Here is a 22,466-nt window from a genome sequence, read left to right on the forward strand (position 1 = left end):
TGTCCTTCACAGCGGGAAGAAACAAGGGGAAGCGGCCTCATGGGCAACCATTGCCCGCTGGATCAAAGAAGTAATCAAGGCGGCCTACGTAGAGGCAGGCAGGCCTCCGCCTCTACAGGTCAAGGCCCATTCCACTAGAGCCCAGGCACTGTCCTGGGCGGAAACCAGGATGCTGTTACCCACCGAAATCTGTCGGGCGGCGACATGGTCATCCATTCACACCTTCTCCAGGTTCTACCGCCTGGATGTCCAGGCTCGGGAGGACACAGCATTTGCAAGGGCAGTACTAAGTGGGCCACGGGCACCCTCCCACCCGGTTCAGGAGTAGCTTTTGTACATCCCATTGGTCCTGAGTCCATCTGCTCACGCTAGGAAATGGAAAAATTACTTACCTGATAATTTCGTTTTCCTTAGTGTAGACAGATAGGCAGCAGCCGTGGGCGGGATACTGAGTCCAACACGGAGCCTCGGGTGACAATCCTCTGGAGGTGCCTGGATGGACAGTGGTCACCACGGACTCCAGTCTCTCCGGCTGGGGAGCGGTGTGCCAAAGGAGATCAGTACAGGGCCTATGGTCCTCGGAATCTTTGTGGTCGATCAATCGGTTGGAGACTCGAGCAGTGCAGTTAGCGTTGCAAACATTCTGTCCCCTCCTGCAAGGGAAAGCAGTCAGAGTTGTCGGACAATGCGACCATGGTGGCATACATCAACCGTCAAGGAGGAACAAAGAGCTGCCCTGTGGCAGTGGAAGCGAGTCAGTTGTTCAGCTTGGCGGAACAACACTTATTTAGCATTGCGGCGTCTCACATTTCTTTCAGCGCATATGCGTAACATGGGGCAGACCCAGCATGGACCTCATGGCAACTTTTCGGAACCCCCAAAGCTCCAAGGTTCTACTCTCTTTGTCGAGAGACAGGGGTGGAAGGAGTGGATACCCTGGTTCTACCCTGGCCTGTCAATGTTCTTCTCTACATATTTCCGCCTTGGCCCGTTGATCGGCAGAGTACTCCGGATAGAGCTTCATCTGGCGCGAGTAATTTTAGTGGCGCCGGAGTGGCCGAGGCGCCCTTGGTTTGCGGACCTTCTCAGTTTAGCAGAGGCAGGTCCACTATGGTTTCCAAAGGTTCCAGATCTTCACCAAAGACCCATTTGTTTGGAAGAAGTGGATTGCTTCTGTCTAGCGGCATGGCCTTTGAGCGGCGCCGTTTAAGTGGTAAGGGGTATTCTGCGGTAGTTTCTACTCTACTCTGGTCACGTAAGATATCCACTAATCTCACGTACGTTAGAGTGTGGAAGGCTTTTGAGTCCTGGTGTCTAGAATGGGACGTTTCGTCAACTCGAGCTTCAGTGTCGGATATTCTGTTTCTTTCAAGATGGACTGTCTAAGGGCTTATCGTGCAGTTCCTTACGCATGCAGGTAGCAGCTCTTGGTTGTTTGGTGGTTCGGTGCAAGGCGGGACGCTGGCGGCACATCCAGATGTAGCGCGTTTCCTTCAAGGAGCGAAGCATTTGCGTCGTCCGTTCAAACAGCCTTGTCCATCTTGGAGTCTGAATCTCATGCTTACGGCCTTGTGTGCTGCGCCCTTTGAACCTTTAAAGAGGGCGACGCTGAAGGATCTTACCTTGAAAGTGATTTTTCTGGTTGCCATTATTTCGGCTCGTAGAGTGTCGGAACTCCAAGCCCTTTCCTGTCGGGAACCTTTGAGCATATCCGATTCGGGAGTTCCCTTGTGAATGGTTCCTTCCTTTTCTTCCGAAGGTGGTGTCTTCCTTTCACATCAATCAATCAGTGGAGCTTCCAGCCTTTGGGGATTTAGACTGGTCGTATCCCCTCTATCCAGGGAATTGAGGAAGCTGGAATTGCGCAGGGTGTTACTGCGTTATTTGGAGGTTACTAATGAGTTTCGTTTGGACCATCTTTGTCCTCGACCTGGTCACATGGCTTCAAAGACTACCATTGCTCTATGGATGAAAGAGGCTATCAGCTCGGCCTATTTGCTACAGGGTAGGTCTCTCCCAGTTGGAATCCGGGCTCACGCTGTTAGGTCGCAAGTGGCTTCCTGGGCGGAGTGTCATTTGATTTCGAGATCTGTAGAGCGGCTACATGGAAGTCCCTATATACTTTCGCACAGCACTACAGATTGGATGTGTAAGCTGCAGAATCGGGAGGATTTGGAGAAGGTGTGCTGCGAGCGGGCCTCTCTGGATCCCATCCCAGGTAAGGACAGCTCTGGTACATCCCAGCAGTCTGGACTGATCCAGGTACGTACAGGGAAAGGAAAATGAGTTTCTTACCTGATAATTTTTGTTCCTGAAGTACCACGGATCAGTCCAGAGGCCCACCCGGATGGAGTCATGCAAGTGAGGGAGAGTCCGCTTGTCTTTTTGTTTCTTTCTGCAGAAATTTGATTTGCTTACCCTCGAGTGGTTCTACAGGTTCAGATCTTCCAGGGCTTCAGTGACCCGGTTATATTTGTTCTAGTTCAAGAGTTAGTGTATATAGTTATGGTATCTTATGGAAGCCATCATGCTTTGTTACTGCGAAATACTGGTGGACTGTAGGTGGCACTCTCCTATATAAGGCGGAGTTTTGTTTTAAAAACATCTTTGTCTCTATCTGCTAGAGGGGGGACAAAACCCAGCAGTCTGGACTGATCTGTGGTACAGGAACGAAAATTATCAGGTAAGAAACTAATTTGCCTTTGACATATACTGTATGTGTGCATTTTAACAAACGTACCTTGTAGTTAGGGACCTTTGTTTTCAATTTTTATTTTGTTTTCCCTATAATTTATTTATTGAAAATTAAAAACAGGAAAAAAATCAGTGGGGCAAGTCATTTTTTCCTTTTTTGTTCATTATAATATACATGGATAAACTCCTTGAATAATAAAATCTAAAAACATAGGTCCCTACTTGTAGCAATTTTTCACAGGGTAAGTACCCAAGTATTGTTGAGTACATGCTGCATACAAGCACCCACATAATTTGCACCTATTTGTGCAGGTAGCCAAGCAAGGACTAAAACAGTGTGCATACATTTTAAAACAGAATGTAATGTACAGTTTTCCACCTCCTGATCTGAAAACCTTTTCTCTCTCCATGCCCCCCTCTCTTGTATCTTTTTAACCTTTGTAAAGATACATACTTACTTTTAGTCAGAGAAGGCAGTTTTCATCAAGGCCAATTAAATCAGATAAATGATTTTGAAAAGTTTCTTCAGTGTGCATTGGCCATATACTCTGTCATGGCTTATATAACCTGATTACATTTTTTTTTTTACATGGAAACTTTTCATAGCTCCATTTTGTCATTTTACAAATTGCTTTTTTAAAGATAGTCCCCTTTATGCTGTGTACTTGTCTTAAAAACATGTCTTCTACCTAAAAGATGGGAAAATTTGTGTTTGGTTTTTATTACAGGTTCTTCAGCTCTATCAGATAACTCAAATCAATCATGGCTTGATGATGGTAGGCCCTTCAGGCAGTGGGAAGAGTATGGCATGGAGGGTGTTGCTAAAAGCCTTGGAGAGACTGGAGGGAGTGGAAGGAGTGGCTCACATCATTGATCCAAAAGCCATCAGCAAAGATCACTTGTATGGCACACTGGATCCCAATACCAGAGAATGGACTGATGGATTGTTCACACATGTTTTAAGAAAGTAAGCTTTCTGATAAGAATTAGAGGCCTCCTTTTTACAACTGGTTTTAATTATAAAGCAAACAGAATTAGTTCCCTTAAAGCAATCATATTTATTATAAATCTGCTTCAGACTGAGGCTGATTTAAATAATAAAAAGCTAAGATCCTAAATTTTAGGTACTTGAATTGGGTACTTAATTTCAGCTGAATTTAGATCCTAAATATGTTGAAAATCTCTACTATGTGCAGCGGTAGCCAAGAAAGCAAATATAGTGCATTCACTTTTTCCATATTTTGTTACGTTACAGCCTTATTCTAAAATGGATAATATGCATTCCCCCCCCCACCTAATCTACATATAATACCCCATAATGAAAAAGCAAAATCAGGTTTGTAGAAACTTTTGCAAATTAAAAAAAAAAATTACACTTTACATAAGAGTTCAGACCCTTTACTCAGTACTACTTTGAGGCACCTTTTGCAGCGATTACAGCCTCAAGTCTTCTTGGGTATGACGCTACAATCTTGGCACACCTGGATTTGGGGATTTTCGCCCATTCTTCTCTGCACATCCTCTCAAGCTCTATCAGATTGGATGGGGAGCATCTATTCACAGCTATTTTCAGGTCTCCAGAGAGATTCGATCAGGTTCAAGTCCGGACTCTGGCTGGGACATTCAAGGACATTCACAGACTTGTGCCAAAGTTACTCTTGCGTTGTCTTGGCTATGTGCTTAGGGTCGTTGTCCTGATGGAAGGTGACTGTTTCACCATAGGGATGGTATTTGCTAGGTGATGAGCAGTGTCTGGTTTCCTCCAGACATGATGCTTGACATTCTGGCCAAAGTGTTCCATATTGGTTTCTCTTGCTCTGGGAGTCTTAAGTGCCTTTTGGCAGGCTGTCATGTGCCTTTTTTTGAGTTGAGGCTTCTAGCTGGCCATTCAACCATAGAGGCCTGATTGGTGGAGTTCTACAGAGATGGCTGTCCTTCTGGAAGGTTCTCCCATCTCCACAGCAAAACTCTGGAGTTCTGTCAGTGTGACAGTAGAGTTCTTGGCCATCTCCCTGACCAAGGCCCTTCTCACCTGATTGCTCATTTTAGGCAGACAGCTAGCTCTAGGAAGAGTCCTGGTAGTTCTGAACCTCCATTTAAGTATGATGGAGACCACTGTGTTCTTTGGTACCTTCAATGCTGCATCTATTTTTTTGTACACTTCCCCAGATCTGTGCCTCAACACAATTCTGTCTCTGAGGTCTAGAGACAAATGTTTTCTTAATGGCTTTGATTTTGCTCTGAAATGCACTGTCAACTGAGGGACCTTATATAGACAGGTGTGTGCCTTTCCAAATCATGTCCAATCAATTGAATTTACTACAAGTGGACTCCACATTGGAGAAAAATCTCTAGGATGATCAATGAAAACAGGAATCACCTGAACACAACTTTGTGTCATAGCAAAGGGTCTGAATACTTATGTAAATGTGTTCCTGTTTGTACCCCAGATCAGTCCAGACAAGTGTTTTACATCCCTACCAGCAGATTGCAGAAAAAAAACTTTTCAGACACAGCTTCATAACTGAGAGTGCCAGCTGCAGTCCCTCAATATTTCTGTCTCCAGCAGATGGTAGAGGTTGCAAACATTGCAGTCTGGAGTTACTAGGAAAGAAGAGATTCCCATGTGGGTGGCTCCCTCGGGTAGAGGGGTACCATCCCTCGGGTAGAGTTGGGGCAAGCGGGAGGGAGTGATCCCTGTGCTAGCTCGACCCTTATTTTCAGGAGGGGTGATGGCTGGTGGTTCTGGTTCCCGCACTGCATGGAAAAGTTTGCCGTGATTGTGGAACCAAGAGGGTGCACTTCAGTACGACAGCTTTTTGCCCCAATTGTATCTCCGGGGGAGGGGGGGCTGGGACTTCTGTGGGGATTGCTGGGGACCAGGATACCTCGAGGTCATTGGGGCCAATGCAGGAGGCCCCGGGGGAGCCTGAAGGGACAGTGGTCATTTTAACTTCTCATGGTAGAAGCCAGGCTCCATGTGGAGGGCCTTGGGACTCCCTTCCCCTGCTTTTTCCTGTAGATCAGGTCCCTGTAAGTGGCAGAGAGGGTGGGGGAGGGCCCGGGGGGGGGGGGGGGAGACACTGTTCAGGATCAGGGTTCTTCTGATTCGGATGAGTTCTCCACTGATTTTGTCCTGTTTCTCCACAGAGCCTATTTGGCTAACAAGGAGGCGAGATCCAAGCAGCTGCTTCTCAGGAAGGCTCATAAGAATAAGAAGCCTAGAAAGGAGGAGCAGACAGGATTGGGAGGGATCCTTTGGCTACTTAGTCTCGGATTGACCGCTGATGATGGTAGGGACGACACGGCCGAGCCCGATCAACTGCAGGAGGGTCCGGTGGATCCAGACAAGGACCCTGGGACTGCCTTGGGAGATCCAATGAAGGATACAGACATCCCTTTTGCCAAAGGGGATGATCTTTGGGTGGTCAGGCTGTTCCGTAAGGAGGAGCTGCAGCCACCAGTTCCCCAAGTGCTGGAAGAGTTGGGGATCAAGGTCACACAAGAGGACTCCGACAATGAGGAAGTGAATCCAGTCCTGGATGGGCTTCGGGGTCCACCTAAGGCCTTTCCCTTACCTAAGAAGGTGAAAAAGTTGGTGGAGTGGGAGTCTCCCGAAGTGGGACTCAAAAGTAGCCAGGGCAATGGCTATGTTATATCCTTTGGAGCATGTTTTGGAATCATGGAAAATTCCTAAAGTGGATGCGGCCACATTAGCAGTAATCAAGAAGACAACCATTCCTGTGGCAGGCTTGGCCACTGTGAAGGATATCCAGAATTGAAAGCTGGGAATTGCATTGAAGAGGTTGTTTGAGGATTCAATGTTAAGCCTTCGGGCAGCGGTCTGTGGAAGTTCGATGCTATGGGCCTGCTTGTGTTGGGTTCAGAAAGCCCACGTGAGGAAGCCTAGGCTTTCCGCTTGGAAGTGGGAGTAGCCTATGTGGCTGATGCCCTGTATGATTTGGTTAGAACGACAGCCGGAAATATGAAGCCAGGCTTCACTGGTTGCGAAATTGGTCTGCAGAAGTGTGAACGAAAGCCCAGTTGAGTAACCTCCCCTTCAAAGGCAGGCTGTTCAGAGAGGATTTAGAGCTGCTGATGAGGCAGCTGGGGGAGTCGAAGGGAAATTGCTCAAGAACAAGAAGACCACCAAGAAGTCTTTTCCTCAGTGTGCTCGTTTCGAGATGTGAGAAGATTTCGGTCAAGCAGAAGTTCCATGCCTGCAGCTCAAAAGCTGGGCTTGGATAGGTAGCAGTCCTTTCGAGTGCAACGTCTGCTTTCCAGGGACGGTGGCTCCCAGGGGGGGATTGACCAATGTGAAGGCAAGCTGGTCCACTCCTCAACAGTTATTGGAGGGAGGCTGTCCCTTTTTTTTACGAGGAATGGGCCAGAATCACATCAGACCAGTGGGTGCTAGAAGTGATCATAGGCAGCTAAGCCTTAGATTTTTCTCGGCTGCTCAGGGACACCTTTTGTGATCTCCCGCTGTGTCTTCCGCTTCAAGTGTGAAGTGGTGCGGGACTACAGAGGTTGCTGCTACTGCAAGCGATTTGTTCCGGTGCCCCCTCAGGAGTGGGGGACAGGGAAAGGTACTCGGTGTATTTTGTGGTTCCCAAGAAGGAGACTTTTCAGTGTTGCCCTCCGGGTGCTGCGTTTTCGGAAACTCCCCTTTGTGAACCGTAATAGCAGTGGTGCACAAAGGGGAGTTTCTGGCATCATTAGATCTGACGGAAGCCTATCTCCACATTCCCTTAAGAGCCAATTACCAGAGGTTCCCAAGATTCATGGTTCTGGGGAACATTTCCAATTTTGGGCCCTTCCCATCCCATGGACATTCACAAAGGTGATTATAGTGGTGGCAGCTGCTCTCAGGAGAGGAGGGAATCCTGGTCCATCCATACCTGGACAATTGGCTCATCAGGGCAAAGCCAGAAGTGGAGTGTCATCAGTCAGTTCATGTTATGCAGCTCCTGGACTTGCTGGGCTGGGTGACAAATCTGGCAGAGTCATTTGGAGACCTCCCAGTCTTTGGATTATGTGGGGGCTCGGTTTGATACCTGGACAGGGAAGATTATTCTGACCGCGGAGAGAGTGGTCAAGTTGTAGAATCAGGTGTTCTGGCTTGCGGTTCCCAGAGTCTGGGACAATTTACTGGTCCTGGGTTCTATGGCGTCTACGCTGGAGTTAGTTTAATGGGCCATAGCTCACATGTGGCCCCTGCAGAGGGCTCTGTTATCCTGTTGGAATCTGCTTTCAGAGGAATTTCACTTTCATTTATTGCTTCAGGGAGAGGTCAGGTCCAGTATCTCTGGTGGTTGTCTTGGACAATCTTGAGATACCCAACTGGGTGGTTGTGATGACAGATGCCTCCCTCAAAGGATGGGGGGGGGGGGGGGGGGGGGGGTGCGATTTGCCAAGGATGATCAGCCCAGATAGAAGAGGTGTCTTGGTCCATCAATTGTTTGGAGATCAGAGCAGTTCACAAAGCCTTGCTTGTATTTCTCCCTCGTTCACAGAAGGTCAGTGCGGATGTTCTTGGACAATGTGACGACTGTCTTGCCTCAGTTGTCAAGGTGGGACGAAGGGTTGACAGGTAGCACAGGAGGCGCATACCTGTTCGTTTGGGTGGAGAACAATCTAGCAACAATAACTCGCACGTGGCCGGAGTAGACAACATATAGGCGGATTATCTCAGCAGAGAGAGGAGGCTTTTGCCCTAATTCAGGCCAGATGTGCCGGGTCAGAATTGGACCTCATGACGGTTGCAGGAAATGCAAAGATGGACAGATTTTTCAATCGCAGGAGAGAAGTTAGCTCTAAGGGTGTAGACCCCCTCGTTCAGCCATGGCAACAGAGCTGCTGCTGTACATGTTTCCCCCATGGTCTCTCATAGATTCAACCAACCCTTTCCCTATCTTCATCCAGGTAGGGTGATTCTAGTGGCACTCAAGTGGCTATGCCAATCTTGGTTTGCGGACCTGGTTTATCTAGCGTTGGACGGTCCCATGCACTTAGTACAACTGCCGGGTTGTTGCGTCAGGGTCCCATATTTTCAGACCTGGCAGATCACTTCTTTCTAGCGGCCTGGCTTTTGAAAGGTGGAAGATCCCCATGATTTCTACTTTGCCTAAAGCAAGGAGGACTTCTACTTCTCTGGCATATGTCCGAGTTTGGAGAGTATTCAAATCCTGGTGTTTACAGAATAAATTGCAGCCTTTGAAGATGGATGTCCTGCAGGTTTTATCCTTCTTACAAAGCATTCTGTCTAAGGGTTTAACCTAAAATTCCCACCGGATTCAAGTGGCAGCCTTAGGGTGCTTTAGAGGGTAAGATATGGGGAAAGACTGCGGCCCATCCGGATGTGGTGTGTTTTCTGAAACGAGCTAAGCATTTGCATCCTTCAGTCCGTAAGGTATGTCCAGCTTGGAGCCTTAACCTGTTAGAGTTCTGTGTAGCCCTCCTTTTCAACCAATAAGGAGGGCTTCCTTAAAGGACCTAACCTTGAAGTTGGTTTTTCTGATGGCGATCTGTTCTGCTAGGAGGATTTCTGAGCTACAGGCATCACATAGAGATCTTTTTAAGGATTTTGGAGAATGGTGGGGTGTTGCATATGGTGCCTTCCTTTCTGCTGAAAGTGATTTCATCTTTTCATCCAGATGGTTGAGCTTCCAGCCTTTATGAAGTTGTCTCGGGGCACTTCTCTGGCATAGGAGCTACTTATTAAATGTGCAGGATAGTCTTTGCAGTACCTTAAGGTTACAAATCTGTTTCAGAGATCAGGTCATCTTTGTCCTGTTTAGTGGAGCAAAGAAGGGAAATAAGGCTTCCAAGGACACGATTTCCAGATGGCTGAAAAACTATAAATACAGCTTACATCTGAAAAAGTAGATCGGTACCAGAGGAGTTGAGGGCACATTCCACTATGGTACAGACAACTTCCTGGGCGAAGTGTCAATTGATATCTCTGCAAGAGATCTGTCGGGCAGCGACATGGTCTTCTCTTCACACTTTTACCAAGCATTACCACCTGGATGTGCAGGCATCAGAGGAGTGCTACGTGTGGATCTTTTAGGTTCCCGCCCAGTATAAAGGAGCTTGGGTACATCTCACTTGTCTGGACTGATCTGGGGTTTGCACAGGAAAGGACAATTTCTTACCTGATAATTTCCATTCCTGTAGTACCACAGATCATTCTGGAGACCCATCCCCTTCTTTCAAAAGACTTCTTTGCTTCTTGATAATGCTGAGACTCTGGTTTCACTAGTGCCACCGTAGTTGAAACGTTAGCCAGTGAGATTCTGATCTTTTCCTTCTGCTTTTTTTTTGTGACCCCCCCCCATGACCCTCCATCATAAGATTTTGATAGCTCCTGTTGCTGTCCAGATGTCTCCTGGACTTCCTTCATATTAGGGTCAATAGGGCATTTAAGGTTCCCATGGCCAGAACTGCAAGCAGGCCAAGGCAGCAGAGGATTATGGGTCAATCATAGTCTCCATTTTGGTTTCTACATGGCACATATCGTTATGCAAATTCAACATTGAATATTCCAGTGGGAGGAGTTTAGGCAGCTAATGGAAATGAGGATTGTTAACTTTAGATAAGATACAGCAGTACACAATTTAGCGCCAGAAATAACTACTTATTTTTAGGTGTGTTATACTTGTGATAATCTTGTGATACAATGAAAATATTTTTAGCATATGGGAGAGAGTGTGCCTTTGTGTGGAGTCAGTCTGATACTGTATATATGTACCACTATAGGGGAATTTTGAATTTGGGGGGGGGGGGGGGGGGCTGGAGATGTTGGTACATCTCCTCTAGTTATATTTTTCATCCATTATGACTACAAATCTTTAGTGATGTCAATTTTACTATGAATACCTCAGAATGTTTTGTACACCCCCCCCCCCCCCCCCCGATTCAAAATGTCCCTCTACAGTGGTACATATATAGTGTCAGACTGACTTCAGACAGTCTCTCTCTCCCTCTCCCATAGTCACCCATTTTTAGGAGCCTAAATTTAGGAACTTTGCCCTGGGAAATGTAAAAAGGTCCAGTTTAGGAGCCTAACTCCCAAAGTTAGGCACCTAAATACTTTGAAAATTGATGCCCCAATGTCTTTCAAACAAAATAGTTTGGCCACTTTCTGTCCTTTCATTTATTTCTTGCAGTGGTATACTTAAATATTTATCTTTTGGGGAGAGGAATGGGGGAAGGGCAGGTTATTAAAAATTTTTTGTATTATAAATCTTCGGGTAGATAATTCCCTAAAGTTAGGTTTTGGTTACTAACAAGACCATCTTTTATAGAAAGCTGTTCTACTATAGGATGGATTTTTTTCTAGAGCTCTTCTGTCTGCATTTTTTTGTTCTTGGATAATAAATAGAATTAGTTATTATAATTAGTATTTTACTTCTGGTTGCTTGTAGTGTTGTAAATACAGTATCAGCATTATTTAAAAAAAATTACTTTGTAGGTTCTGAAACCCCTTTTGTTTTATTAATATAATGCAGTATACGTTTCAGTTTCATGATTCATTAAAAGTAATTTCTCTCATTAAACATAGGATCATAGACAATGTGAGGGGTGAACTGCAGAAACGTCAGTGGATCATCTTTGATGGAGATGTGGACCCTGAATGGGTTGAGAACTTAAACTCTGTACTGGATGATAACAAACTGCTGACTTTACCAAATGGAGAACGTCTCAGCCTTCCACCAAATGTAAACTTTTTAAAATTTCACCCTAATGTTCATCAACTGCGTAATTTGAGTATAGTGTGGGCTTTTTTTAAAGCACATCCTATGACATTTCAATCAGTTAATTCATTAACTCAGTTTTTGCTGTGAAGGTTTTATAAAAATTGTAAACTATTGTACAATTCCTGTGAGCTTATAGAAGGAACGGTTTTGCAAATATTTGCATAAATTGCATCATATGAATTGGATTGAATGTGCAGAGTTTGTCAGGGATAACATGATCTAGGCAGACCCTAAGAAAGGAAAGAGATTTCTAGTAATGTGTTTTCAATTTAGAAATAATTGTTCAAAAATTATACTACAAGACCCATGTTTCATATCCAATCTGGTGGTGGTTAAACTTTCAACATGCCTTACAAATCTATTGGATTTTTTGAAGGTATAAATAAACATATAAAGGTGGGTCAGCTAATGCATATTTGGATTTTTAGAAGGCATTTGACAAAGTTCCCCCATGAAATTCAGGAAATTAGTCATGGAGTAGGAAGCAGTATCCTATTGTGGATCAGTAACTAGTTAAAAGACAGAAAACAGGATAAGATTAAATGGTTAGCTTTCCAAATGGAGAAAAGCCATAAGTGGTGAATCACAAGGATTGGTACAATATTCATAAATGATATGGAAAATGGAACACTAAGTGAGTGACCAAACTTGCAAATGAGGCAAAATTATTCAAAGTTGTTAACATACCAATGGATTGTGAGGACCGGCAGAAAGACCTTGAGACTAGGAGGTTGGGCTTATGAATGGCAAACAATTTAATGTGGAAGAGTGCAAATTGATTCACGTAGGGAAAAATCCCAACAGGAACACAATGATGGTTTCTGTATTCTGTTCTGTATTCTGTATCTGTCACTGCCCAGGAAGAAGATCTTGGTGTCCTTGTGGACAGTACATTCATATTCTAAGCTTAGTGTGCAGTGGCAGTCAGAAAAGCAAATAGATTAGGAATGATCTGAAAAGGAATGGAGAATAAAACAAAATATAATATTGCTCCATATCAAATCCTGATGCAGCCACATTTTGAGTATTGCGTGTAGTTCTGGTCACTCTATCTCCCAGAAGTCATAATGAAACTAGTAAACGCACAGAGGGAGAGCAACAAAATGATAAAGGGGATGGAAAAGCTCCCTTAGCCTACACAGGTTAGTTTCAGCTTAGAAAGAGGGCTGAAAGGTGACATGATAGACTTTTATAAAAGTATAGATAGAGTGGAATGAGTAAATGACTGTTATTTACCCTTTCAAATAATACAAAAACAAGGGGGCATGCTATGAAATTCTCCAATTTGTTTTAAAACTATTGGTGGTTAGAGTTTTTCACTCTGCACACAATCTACTTGTGGAATCTGTTGCCAGAGGATGTAGTCCAGATGATATCATAAGAACATAAGAAATTGCCATGCTGGGTCAGACCAACGGTCCATCAAGCCTAGCATCCTGTTTCCAACAGAGGCCAAAACCAGGCCACAAGAACCTGGCATAGTGGGGTTTAGAAGAGGGTGGACAGGTTTCTGGGGGAGAACTTCATAAAACATTAGCCAGGCTATTACTGTCTCTGGGAGTGAATAACCAGAAGTATACTTTGGGATTTGCTGGGTACTTTGGGATTCAGACTGGTCAACTAATAGAGACAGGATGTTGGGATCAGTGGATCTTAAGAACATAAGAACATAAGAAAATGCCATACTGGGTCAGACCAAGGGTCCATCAAGCCCAGCATCCTGTTTCCAACAGTGGCCAATCCAGGCCATAAGAACCTGGCAAGTACCCAAAAACTAAGTCTATTCCATGTAACCATTGCTAATGGCAGTGGCTATTCTCTAAGTGAACTTAATAGCAGGTAATGGACTTCTCCTCCAAGAACTTATCCAATCCTTTTTTAAACACAGCTATACTTACTGCACGAACCACATTCTCTGGCAACAAATTCCAGAGTTTAATTGTGCGTTGAGTAAAAAAGAACTTTCTCCGATTAGTTTTAAATGTGCCCCATGCTAACTTCATGGAGTGTCCCCTAGTCTTTCTACTATCCGAAAGAGTAAATAACCGATTCACATCTACCCGTTCTAGACCTCTCATGATTTTAAACACCTCTATCATATCCCCCCTCAGTCGTCTCTTCTCCAAGCTGAAAAGTCCTAACCTCTTTAGTCTTTCCTCATAGGGGAGTTGTTCCATTCCCCTTATCATTTTGGTAGCCCTTCTCTGTACCTTCTCCATTGCAATTATATCTTTTTTGAGATGCGGCGACCAGAATTGTACACAGTATTAAGGTGCGGTCTCACCATGGAGCGATACAGAGGCATTATGACATTTTCCGTTTTATTCATCATTCCTTTTCTAATAATTCCCAACATTCTGTTTGCTTTTTTGACTGCCGCAGCACACTGAACCGACGATTTCAATGTGTTATCCACTGACACCTAGATCTCTTTCTTGGGTTGTAGCACCTAATATGGAACCCAACATCGTGTAATTATAGCATGGGTTATTTTTCCCTATATGCATCACCTTGCACTTATCCACATTAAATTTCATCTGCCATTTGGATGCCCAATTTTCCAGTCTCACAAGGTCTTCCTGCAATTTATCACAATCTGCTTGTGATTTAACTACTCTGAACAATTTTGTGTCATCTGCAAATTTGATTATCTCACTCGTCGTATTTCTTTCCAGATCATTTATAAATATATTGAACAGTAAGGGTCCCAATACAGATCCCTGAGGCACTCCACTGTCCACTCCCTTCCACTGAGAAAATTGCCCATTTAATCCTACTCTCTGTTTCCTGTCTTTTAGCCAGTTTGCAATCCACGAAAGGACATCGCCACCTATCCCATGACTTTTACTTTTCCTAGAAGCCTCTCATGAGGAACTTTGTCAAACGCCTTCTGAAAATCCAAGTATACTATATCTACCGGTTCACCTTTATCCACATGTTTATTAACTCCTTCAAAAAAGTGAAGCAGATTTGTGAGGCAAGACTTGCCCTGGGTAAAGCCATGCTGACTTTGTTCCATTAAACCATGTCTTTCTATATGTTCTGTGATTTTGATGTTTAGAACACTTTCCACTATTTTTCCTGGCACTGAAGTCAGGCTAACCGGTCTGTAGTTTCCCGGATCGCCCCTGGAGCCCTTTTTAAATATTGGGGTTACATTTGCTATCCTCCAGTCTTCAGGTACAATGGATGATTTTAATGATAAGTTACAAATTTTTACTAATAGGTCTGAAATTTCATTTTTTAGTTCCTTCAGAACTCTGGGGTGTATACCATCCGGTCCAGGTGATTTACTACTCTTCAGTTTGTCAATCAGGCCTAGCACATCTTCTAGGTTCACCGTGATTTGATTCAGTCCATCTGAATCATTACCCATGAAAACCTTCTCCATTTCGGGTACCTCCCCAACATCCTCTTCAGTAAACACCGAAGCAAAGAAATCATTTAATCTTTCCACGATGGCCTTATCTTCTCTAAGTGCCCCTTTAACCCCTCGATCATCTAACGGTCCAACTGACTCCCTCACAGGCTTTCTGCTTCGGATATATTTAAAAAAGTTTTTACTGTGAGTTTTTGCCTCTACAGCCAACTTCTTTTCAAATTCTCTCTTAGCCTGTCTTATCAATGTCTTACATTTAACTTGCCAATGTTTATGCTTTATCCTATTTTCTTCTGTTGGATCCTTCTTCCAATTTTTGAATGAAGATCTTTTGGCTAAAATAGCTTCTTTCACCTCCCCTTTTAACCATGCCGGTAATCGTTTTGCCTTCTTTCCACCTTTCTTAATGTGTGATCTTGGGCTGACCCAGAATGGCATTTCTTATATATTTTTTTTATTTAATCTTTATTAATTTTTCTTTAATAGGAAATGGTCAGTTACAAAAAATTATATTTAAAAAAATTAAGATAGCAAAAAATAAACATTAAAGGCAAATTTATACAGCCTTCTTTGACCAATGATCATGTGATGTGGAGCACAAGAGACTTCTGTGATCTATCATGGAAGACGAAGATTAGATACACTTTACATATATCTTTACATTTTTTTTCACCAAGATTAAAATGAAAATAACAGCCAAGAAATAGTTCAGGGTAAATGTTGTCTTGCTTGTGTCTGAAATACAAGCTAGCTAGTTTTGATGTGCTGAGTTAGAACTCAAGTAAGACTTGATTCTTAACTTTAAACTTAAATTGACAAAGATAAAAGCTTTCCTACCATTCTTGTCTTGTAATTTGAAACATATTTTTTGTAGTTTTCAAGCCAGCGTAACCATATTGGACGTTTTTAATCTTTAGGTACGCATCATGTTTGAAGTACAAGATTTGAAATACGCTACCCTGGCCACTGTGTCCCGATGTGGCATGGTGTGGTTCAGTGAAGATGTCCTGAGTACTGACATGATATTTAATAACTTCTTGGCCAGACTGAAGAATATCCCTCTGGATGAGGGAGAGGAGGAAGCCCAGCGCAGACGAAAAGGCAAAGAAGATGAAACAGAAGAATCATCCTCACCAGTGCTGCAGGTAGAATTTTGTTTTTAAGAATAGCATCAACCATTTTGCCTGCCATAGATGTTGGGCTCTCCAGTCTGTAGTGTCCAAGATCACTCCTGGAGCTTGTTAATAGTGGTAACCTCTGACTAATAACTCAATGAATACCAGCTCCAGAGAAGTTATAAAAGTAAAAGGTTTATTCATGGGGGAAAGGCGTGGTTCCCCCCAGGGGTAGAAGTGAATACAAAGCAAACTGTGTATAATTCAGAATCTGCCCAAAGATCTGATGTGCGTGTTCAACAATATAAGGGATTCCATTAGCCAATCACAGATGTCTGTCTGCAAAAGCCAACCCATTTACCTTATAGCCAATTAACAAATTTTAGCATGTGTGCGTGCTCTTACTATGGGCAGGAGCCTCTTGTTATCATTAGCAGAGAATAAGACCAAGTTAACTTTCGTCTTCTCAGGAATGATGTCATCTGTGCTGGCTGATTCTCTGGTAAGTTTAGTTATCATAGTGCTTCATAGTGCTAGTGACACGTGTGCAGGACATATGCAATTCACTATTACAAGCTCTTTTTAAAAATTGTCATCACATTGGCCACTCTCTAGCATTCAGGTACCAATGCTGTTTTAAATGATAGGTTGCAAATCACCAGAAATAATTTCCTTTGAGTTCCCTCTACGTACCCGATTCTGTCCAGATTCCTGGGTTTATGCATCTCTGCCAGCAGATGGAGACAGAGAAAGTTTCACTGACACTGCTTCATATTCCCTGGTGCCACCTGCAGTTCTTCAGTATTTCTCTGACTCCAGCAGATGGTGGCTGGTGCAAAAACCTGCAGCTCTGCAGTCTGGCACGTTCTTTGTTTTTGTAAGCCTTCCTCCCAGGGGGTTTTTGGGTCCTGGGGGATCCTTCCCTGTTTGATCGAGGCGGATGAGCTGGAAGTCAGGGACCTTTTTTGTACGCTTACTCCATTGATCCATGGGATGTAAATCTGGTGGCTCAGATCCCTCCCCTTCACGAGGTGGCTCAGGGCAGCTGAGGTTTTGTTCCTCAGCTTGTCTCTTTTTTTGAACTTCTGGTTATACCTTCCTCTCCTTCAAGTTTAGCTGATCTGAGCTGGACAACTGTTTTTCAGCCTTAGGAGAGGGTGGTTGCTGCCAGTTTGTGTACAGTTGTTTAAAAAAAAAAATAGTGCACCAGGAGCAGGTCTGAGAGGTAAGGCTCCAGGGCTTCTGGCTGGTGGCTCTCCTCCCTTCAGGTGTTGGCAGTGAGGAACAGGTTCCTGCTTTTCTCCTGTTCATTGCAGTACTCTTGGCTCAGCAGGGGGCCTTTTCCCACCGTCCTTGCTATGGTTTGCGGCTTACTGTGCCACGCGTGTGGAGCGGTGCTGGTGCGTTTAAGCCGTCTAGGCCTTTGTGCAGCATGTGTTTTGGGGGTAGAAAGACCTTAGAGGCCTCCGGCAGCCGCAAAGTTGAGGAAGCGGGGGGGGGGGGGGGGGACTCTCTTGCAATGGCTGATTCGGTGAGAGAGAAGTCTGTGCGTGCCGGGCCTTCGGCATCTGTTGGCGTGGGAACAGCGGCCATTTTGGGTGCTAATGCAGTGTAACCCCTACCGATGGAGGGGGAGGGGGATTTTCCCCTGAAGCTTTCCCCAGTCTACCCAAGTCCGGGGGGGGGGCAGAAGAGGATGCTAGTTTGTCTGCCTATTTCTGGGTGTGCTGGGGCTGAACCCATGCACTTCCCCTCCTTTTCCAGTTGAGTTTGTCCTGCTGCTTCGTGAGGCTTATTTGGCGCAGCAGGCAGGGCTGGGGTCCCAGTCTTCATCTCCAGTGGGTTAGGGCTTGGCTGCTAGACCTAATCAGTCCTGTGGTAACCAGCCTTCTGGGGTGCAAGGTCCTGTCAGGCTGGTAAAGATTGGGTCACAGGAGGCCCCCAGCTATGCGGGGGGCAGTGGTGCTGTTGGATCAGGATGCTGATCCGGCACAGTCCACACAGTTCCTGGGGATGATCCGGAGGATATTCCTATCTCGGAGGGGGACGACCCAAATATACTCCACTTGCTCCAGAGGGAGGAATTAAGTCCTTTGGTCCCTCAGGTTCTGGAGGAGCTGGGGCTAAAGGTCCCTTAGGGAGGACTCAGACATTGAAGAGGCGGATCCTATCATAAGTCTGATAAGGATGGTGGATTGGGAGCTGGGAGTTCCCAATTTCAACTTGAGTGGGAAGGGTGATGTCAAAATCTTATCCCTTGCCTGAACAGATTGAGCTTTTTTCTCTTCCAAAAGTGGATGCTGCAGTTTTGGCAATCACAGAGAAGACTACTATCCCTGTCGTTGGTTCCACGACTTTGGAAGCTGGAGATTCACCTCAAGAGAATCTGAGGTGTCAGAACTGAGTCTGTGAGCCACCATCTGCTCCAGCTTCGTGCAAAGAGCGTGCCTGCCCTGGGTTCAACAGCTTCAGGACAGGCAGTGAAGTCTGGTGAAGAGGTGACTAAGGATGAGCGCTTGGAAGCGTCTGTTGTGTATGTGGTGGATGCTTTGTATGATTTGGTGAGAACTTTGTCTTGTATTATGGGAGCCGCTCTGTCAGCCAGGCAGTTATTGAGGCTGTATAACTGGTTGGCGGATGTTGTCATATCATGTTTCGTACATTGTTCTACAGTTGCTCCATTGAGCTTTATGGTTACTTGCTTGATCCTGTTCTGGTTTTGTTGTTTTCTGCTTTGACAATGGTTATACTGAAGGGTTATAGTATAGGCTCTGTCCTCATAGGATATCCTTTCAGTTTTAGTCCGTCTCCACCTGCTGGAAAGGAGGCTCAACCCACAATGTGGACTGATCCGTGGTACTACAGGAACTAAAATTAACAGGTAAGAACTAATTTTCCTTTCCTCGCTTCTTTTGGACCTGATGGAGGTTCGCTGGCGGTCGTCATTGTTTTCTGAGGTTTATGGTACAAGGTCGCATTTCCAGTTTCAGGCTCTCCCTTTTGGGCTGGCCTTCACCAAAGTAATGGTAGTGGTGGTGGCAGCTCTGTGGTGCGAGGCGGGTGCTGGTACACCCTTATATAGATGACTGGCTCATCAGGGAGAAGTCAGAAAACAATTGTCGCACCAGAAGATGATTCATACCGTGGAATCTCTAGGTTGGGTGGTGAATTTGGCAAAGTGCCACCTAATTCCATCTTAGATTATCGGCTATCTGGGAGCATGGTTCAACACAGTGATAGGCAAGGTGTTTCTTATGGAGGAGAGAGTATGCAAGCTAGAGAAGCAAGTTCGGCGCTTGTTGATGTTGCAAGTGCCCAGAGCCTGGGACTTTTTGCAGGTTCTGAGTTTGATGGCTTCAGTGCTGGAGTTGGTACCATGGGCCTTTGTGCATATGAGACTGCTACAGAGAGCTCTGTTGGCACAGTGGAATCCGCTATCAGAAAAATTTCATCAGCCTGTGCCTTTCAAGGGTTATGATCGGGACAGTCTGTCTTGGTGGCTGCTAATGCCCATTTCCTAGCATGTAGCCAGATGGACTCTGGACCAGTGGGTTATGTGCTCTCCTGCTAGCAGATGGAGATCGAGTCTGCTTTCAAAGCTGACATCACCTTAGATATACCCCTGCAGTGACATCAGCCATTCAGTGACATCAGCCATTCAGTATCTCTGTCTCCTAGCAGATATGAATGTGCTTTCCCTACACCAGCATTGGTGGTTTAGCGGGATTGCAGTACTCATTAAAAGAAGGAAAATTAACCTTTAAATGAAGGTTCATTCCTATTGTGGATTGGTAACTGAATAAAAGGCAGGAAACAGAGGGTAGGACTAAATGGTAAGTTTTACAATTGGAGAAAGGCCATTAGTGGAGTGCCCCAGGGGTCTGTATTGGAACTTGTGCTATTTAGCATATTCATAAATGATCTAGAGAAAGAAACAATGAATGAGGTGACCAGATTTACAGATTGTTTTCAGACATTAAAATGGCAGCAGATTGTGAAGAGCTGCAGAAGGACTTTGTGATACTAGGAGACTGGGCTTCTAAATGGCAGATGCAATTTAATGTGAATAAGTGCAAAGTAATGCACATAAGGAAATATAATCCTAACTACATGCGCATGATGCTGGGTTCTATGTTAGGAATCAGCACCTAGGAAAAGGACCTCTTAAGTCCTTGTGGACATTACCTTGAAATCTAACAATAGAGAAATAGTGGATGCCCTGCAAGGAGCTTTGTTCAAACAAATGGTAATGGAACCCACGAGAGAGGGAGCTATACTAGATTTAGTGCTCACTAATGGAAATGTCTCTGTCCAGGTGGGCGCCCACCTCAGCACCAGTGATCATCAAACGGTATGGTTTAATATCACAAGGATATGGAGAAGAAGCACACGAACCCAAGTTTTGCAGTTCAAAAACAGACTTTGATGAAATGGGGAAATATCTGGAGGAAGAACTAGTAGGCTTGGAGAACGAGAGAGAAGTGGAGCAACAGTGGACCAAATTTAAAGGAACACTTACCATGGCAACTAATCTATATGTTAGAAAAGTAAAGAAAAGCAAAAGAAGAATGAAACCTATTTGGTTCTCAAAGGAGGTGGCTGACAAAATAAAGGCTAAAAGAATAGTGTTCAAGAAATGGATCCCAAAGGGAGGAACACAAAGAAGAATATCTGGTGGAACTGAAGGAGACAAAGAAAATAATTAAGATGGCAAAAAGTCAAGCGGAAGAAAGGATTGCCAAAGAGGTAAAGAGAGGTGACAAAACATTTTTCAGATACATCAGTGAAAGGAGAAAAGTTCAAAGTGGTATAGTGAAATTGAAAGGTGAAAAGGGTCAATGTGTGGAGAGAGACGAATAAATGACAGAAATATTAAATGAATGCTTCAGTTCTGTGTTCACTAAAGAGGACCCCGGAGAAGGCCGTCGCTAGTTAACAAGAAATTGGAGGGAAATGAAGTAGATGAAACTCCATTTACAGTAGAGAATGTATGGGAAGAGCTGGGGAAACTGAAAGTGGACAAAGCCATGGGGTCTGATGAGGTTCATCCCAGGATACTGAGGGAGCTCAGAGATGTGCTGGCAGGTCCGCTGTATGACCTGTTCAATAAATCCCTAGAAACGGGAGTGGTGCCAAGTGATTGGAGAAGAGTGGTGATGGGCCCGCTTCACAAGAGTAGGAACAGAGAAGAGGCTAGTAACTACAGACCGGTTAGCCTCACCTCGTTGGTGGGGAAAGTAATGGAGTCGCTGTTGAAAGAATAGTGAACTATCTACAGTCAGGAGAATTGCTGGACCAGAGGCAGCATGGATTCACCAGGGGAAGATCCTGTCAGACAAATCTGACTTGACTGGGTAACCAAGGAATTGGATCGAGGAAGAGCGCTCAATGTCATCTACTTGGACTTCAGCAAAGCTTTTGATACGGTCCCGCACAGGAGACTGGTGAATAAAATGAGAAACTTAGGAGTGAGTGCCAAGGTGGTGGCCTGGATTACAAACTGGTTGATGGACAGAAGACCATGTATAGTGGTGAATGGAACTTACTCTGAAGAGAGATGTGTTGAGCGAAGTGCCGCAGGGATCGCTGTTGGGACTGGTCCTGTTCAATATCTTTGAGCGACATTGCGGATGGGATAGAAGGTAAGGCTTGTCTTTTTGCGGTTGACACACAGATGTAACAGAGTGGACACGCCGGAAGGAGTGGAGAGAATGAGACTGGATCTAAGGAAACTGGAAGAGTGGTCGAAAGTATGGCAGCTGAAATTCAAGGCCAAGAAGTGTAGAGTCATGCATATAGGGTGTGGAAATCCGAAAGAACTGTATTCGCTAGGGAGAGAAGGGCTGATGCACGGAACAGGAGAGAGACCTGGGGGTGATAGTGTCTAATGATCTGAAGTCAGCGAAACAATGTGACAAGGCGATAGCTAAAGCCAGAAGAATGATTACAAACGAAAATCTGCAGCAAAGCATTTTTAGTTTTGTTTTCTGGTGCCAACATTACCATTTTAGCTTATGCCGCTACAGACACGTAACAATGCTTAATGTATATCGCACTTTTCTGGCAAACGGTACATGATACAGACATAATAAATGCATATTTGTGTTCAGCTTGTTAAAATCTACTTGTTTCACCGAAGGTTGTGGAGGAAACTGTTCCCAGAAATGTGTTTACAAGTGTAATTTTAAGCTTGTTTATAACCTTTTGATGGATTAAAAATGTCAATTTATCAACAGATTCAGAGAGACGCAGCAACCATTCTGCAGCCATATTTCACATCCAGTGGGTTAATCATCAAAGCCCTTGAGCATGCCTTCAAGCTGGAACACATTATGGACCTCACTCGCTTGCGCTGTCTTGGCTCTCTGTTTTCCATGTTGCATCAGGCTTGTCGCAACATTGCCCAGTACAACGCGAATCACCCTGACTTCCCAATGCAGATCGATCAGCTGGAGCGGTACATCCAGGTAATGTGTGGATCAGACTCGTTTTGAAGCATAGTGTATCCTAAAACCT

The 22,466-nt window shown here is 44.7% G+C and overlaps 1 protein-coding gene across 1 annotated transcript in view; it reads left to right on the forward strand.

Moving 5' to 3' along the window:
• DYNC1H1 (dynein cytoplasmic 1 heavy chain 1) overlaps positions 1–22,466 on the forward strand; it is a 378,125-nt gene that overhangs the window by 131,592 nt on the left and 224,067 nt on the right. The window contains exons 33-36 of the mRNA XM_029597957.1: positions 3,423–3,661; positions 11,261–11,417; positions 15,753–15,980; positions 22,187–22,417. Of these exons, the coding sequence (XP_029453817.1) occupies positions 3,423–3,661; positions 11,261–11,417; positions 15,753–15,980; positions 22,187–22,417 (855 nt within the window). The remainder of the gene's footprint in view (positions 1–3,422; positions 3,662–11,260; positions 11,418–15,752; positions 15,981–22,186; positions 22,418–22,466) is intronic.

Source organism: Rhinatrema bivittatum, chromosome 4, assembly GCF_901001135.1.
Source record: "Rhinatrema bivittatum chromosome 4, aRhiBiv1.1, whole genome shotgun sequence".
NCBI lineage: Eukaryota > Metazoa > Chordata > Amphibia > Gymnophiona > Rhinatrematidae > Rhinatrema > Rhinatrema bivittatum.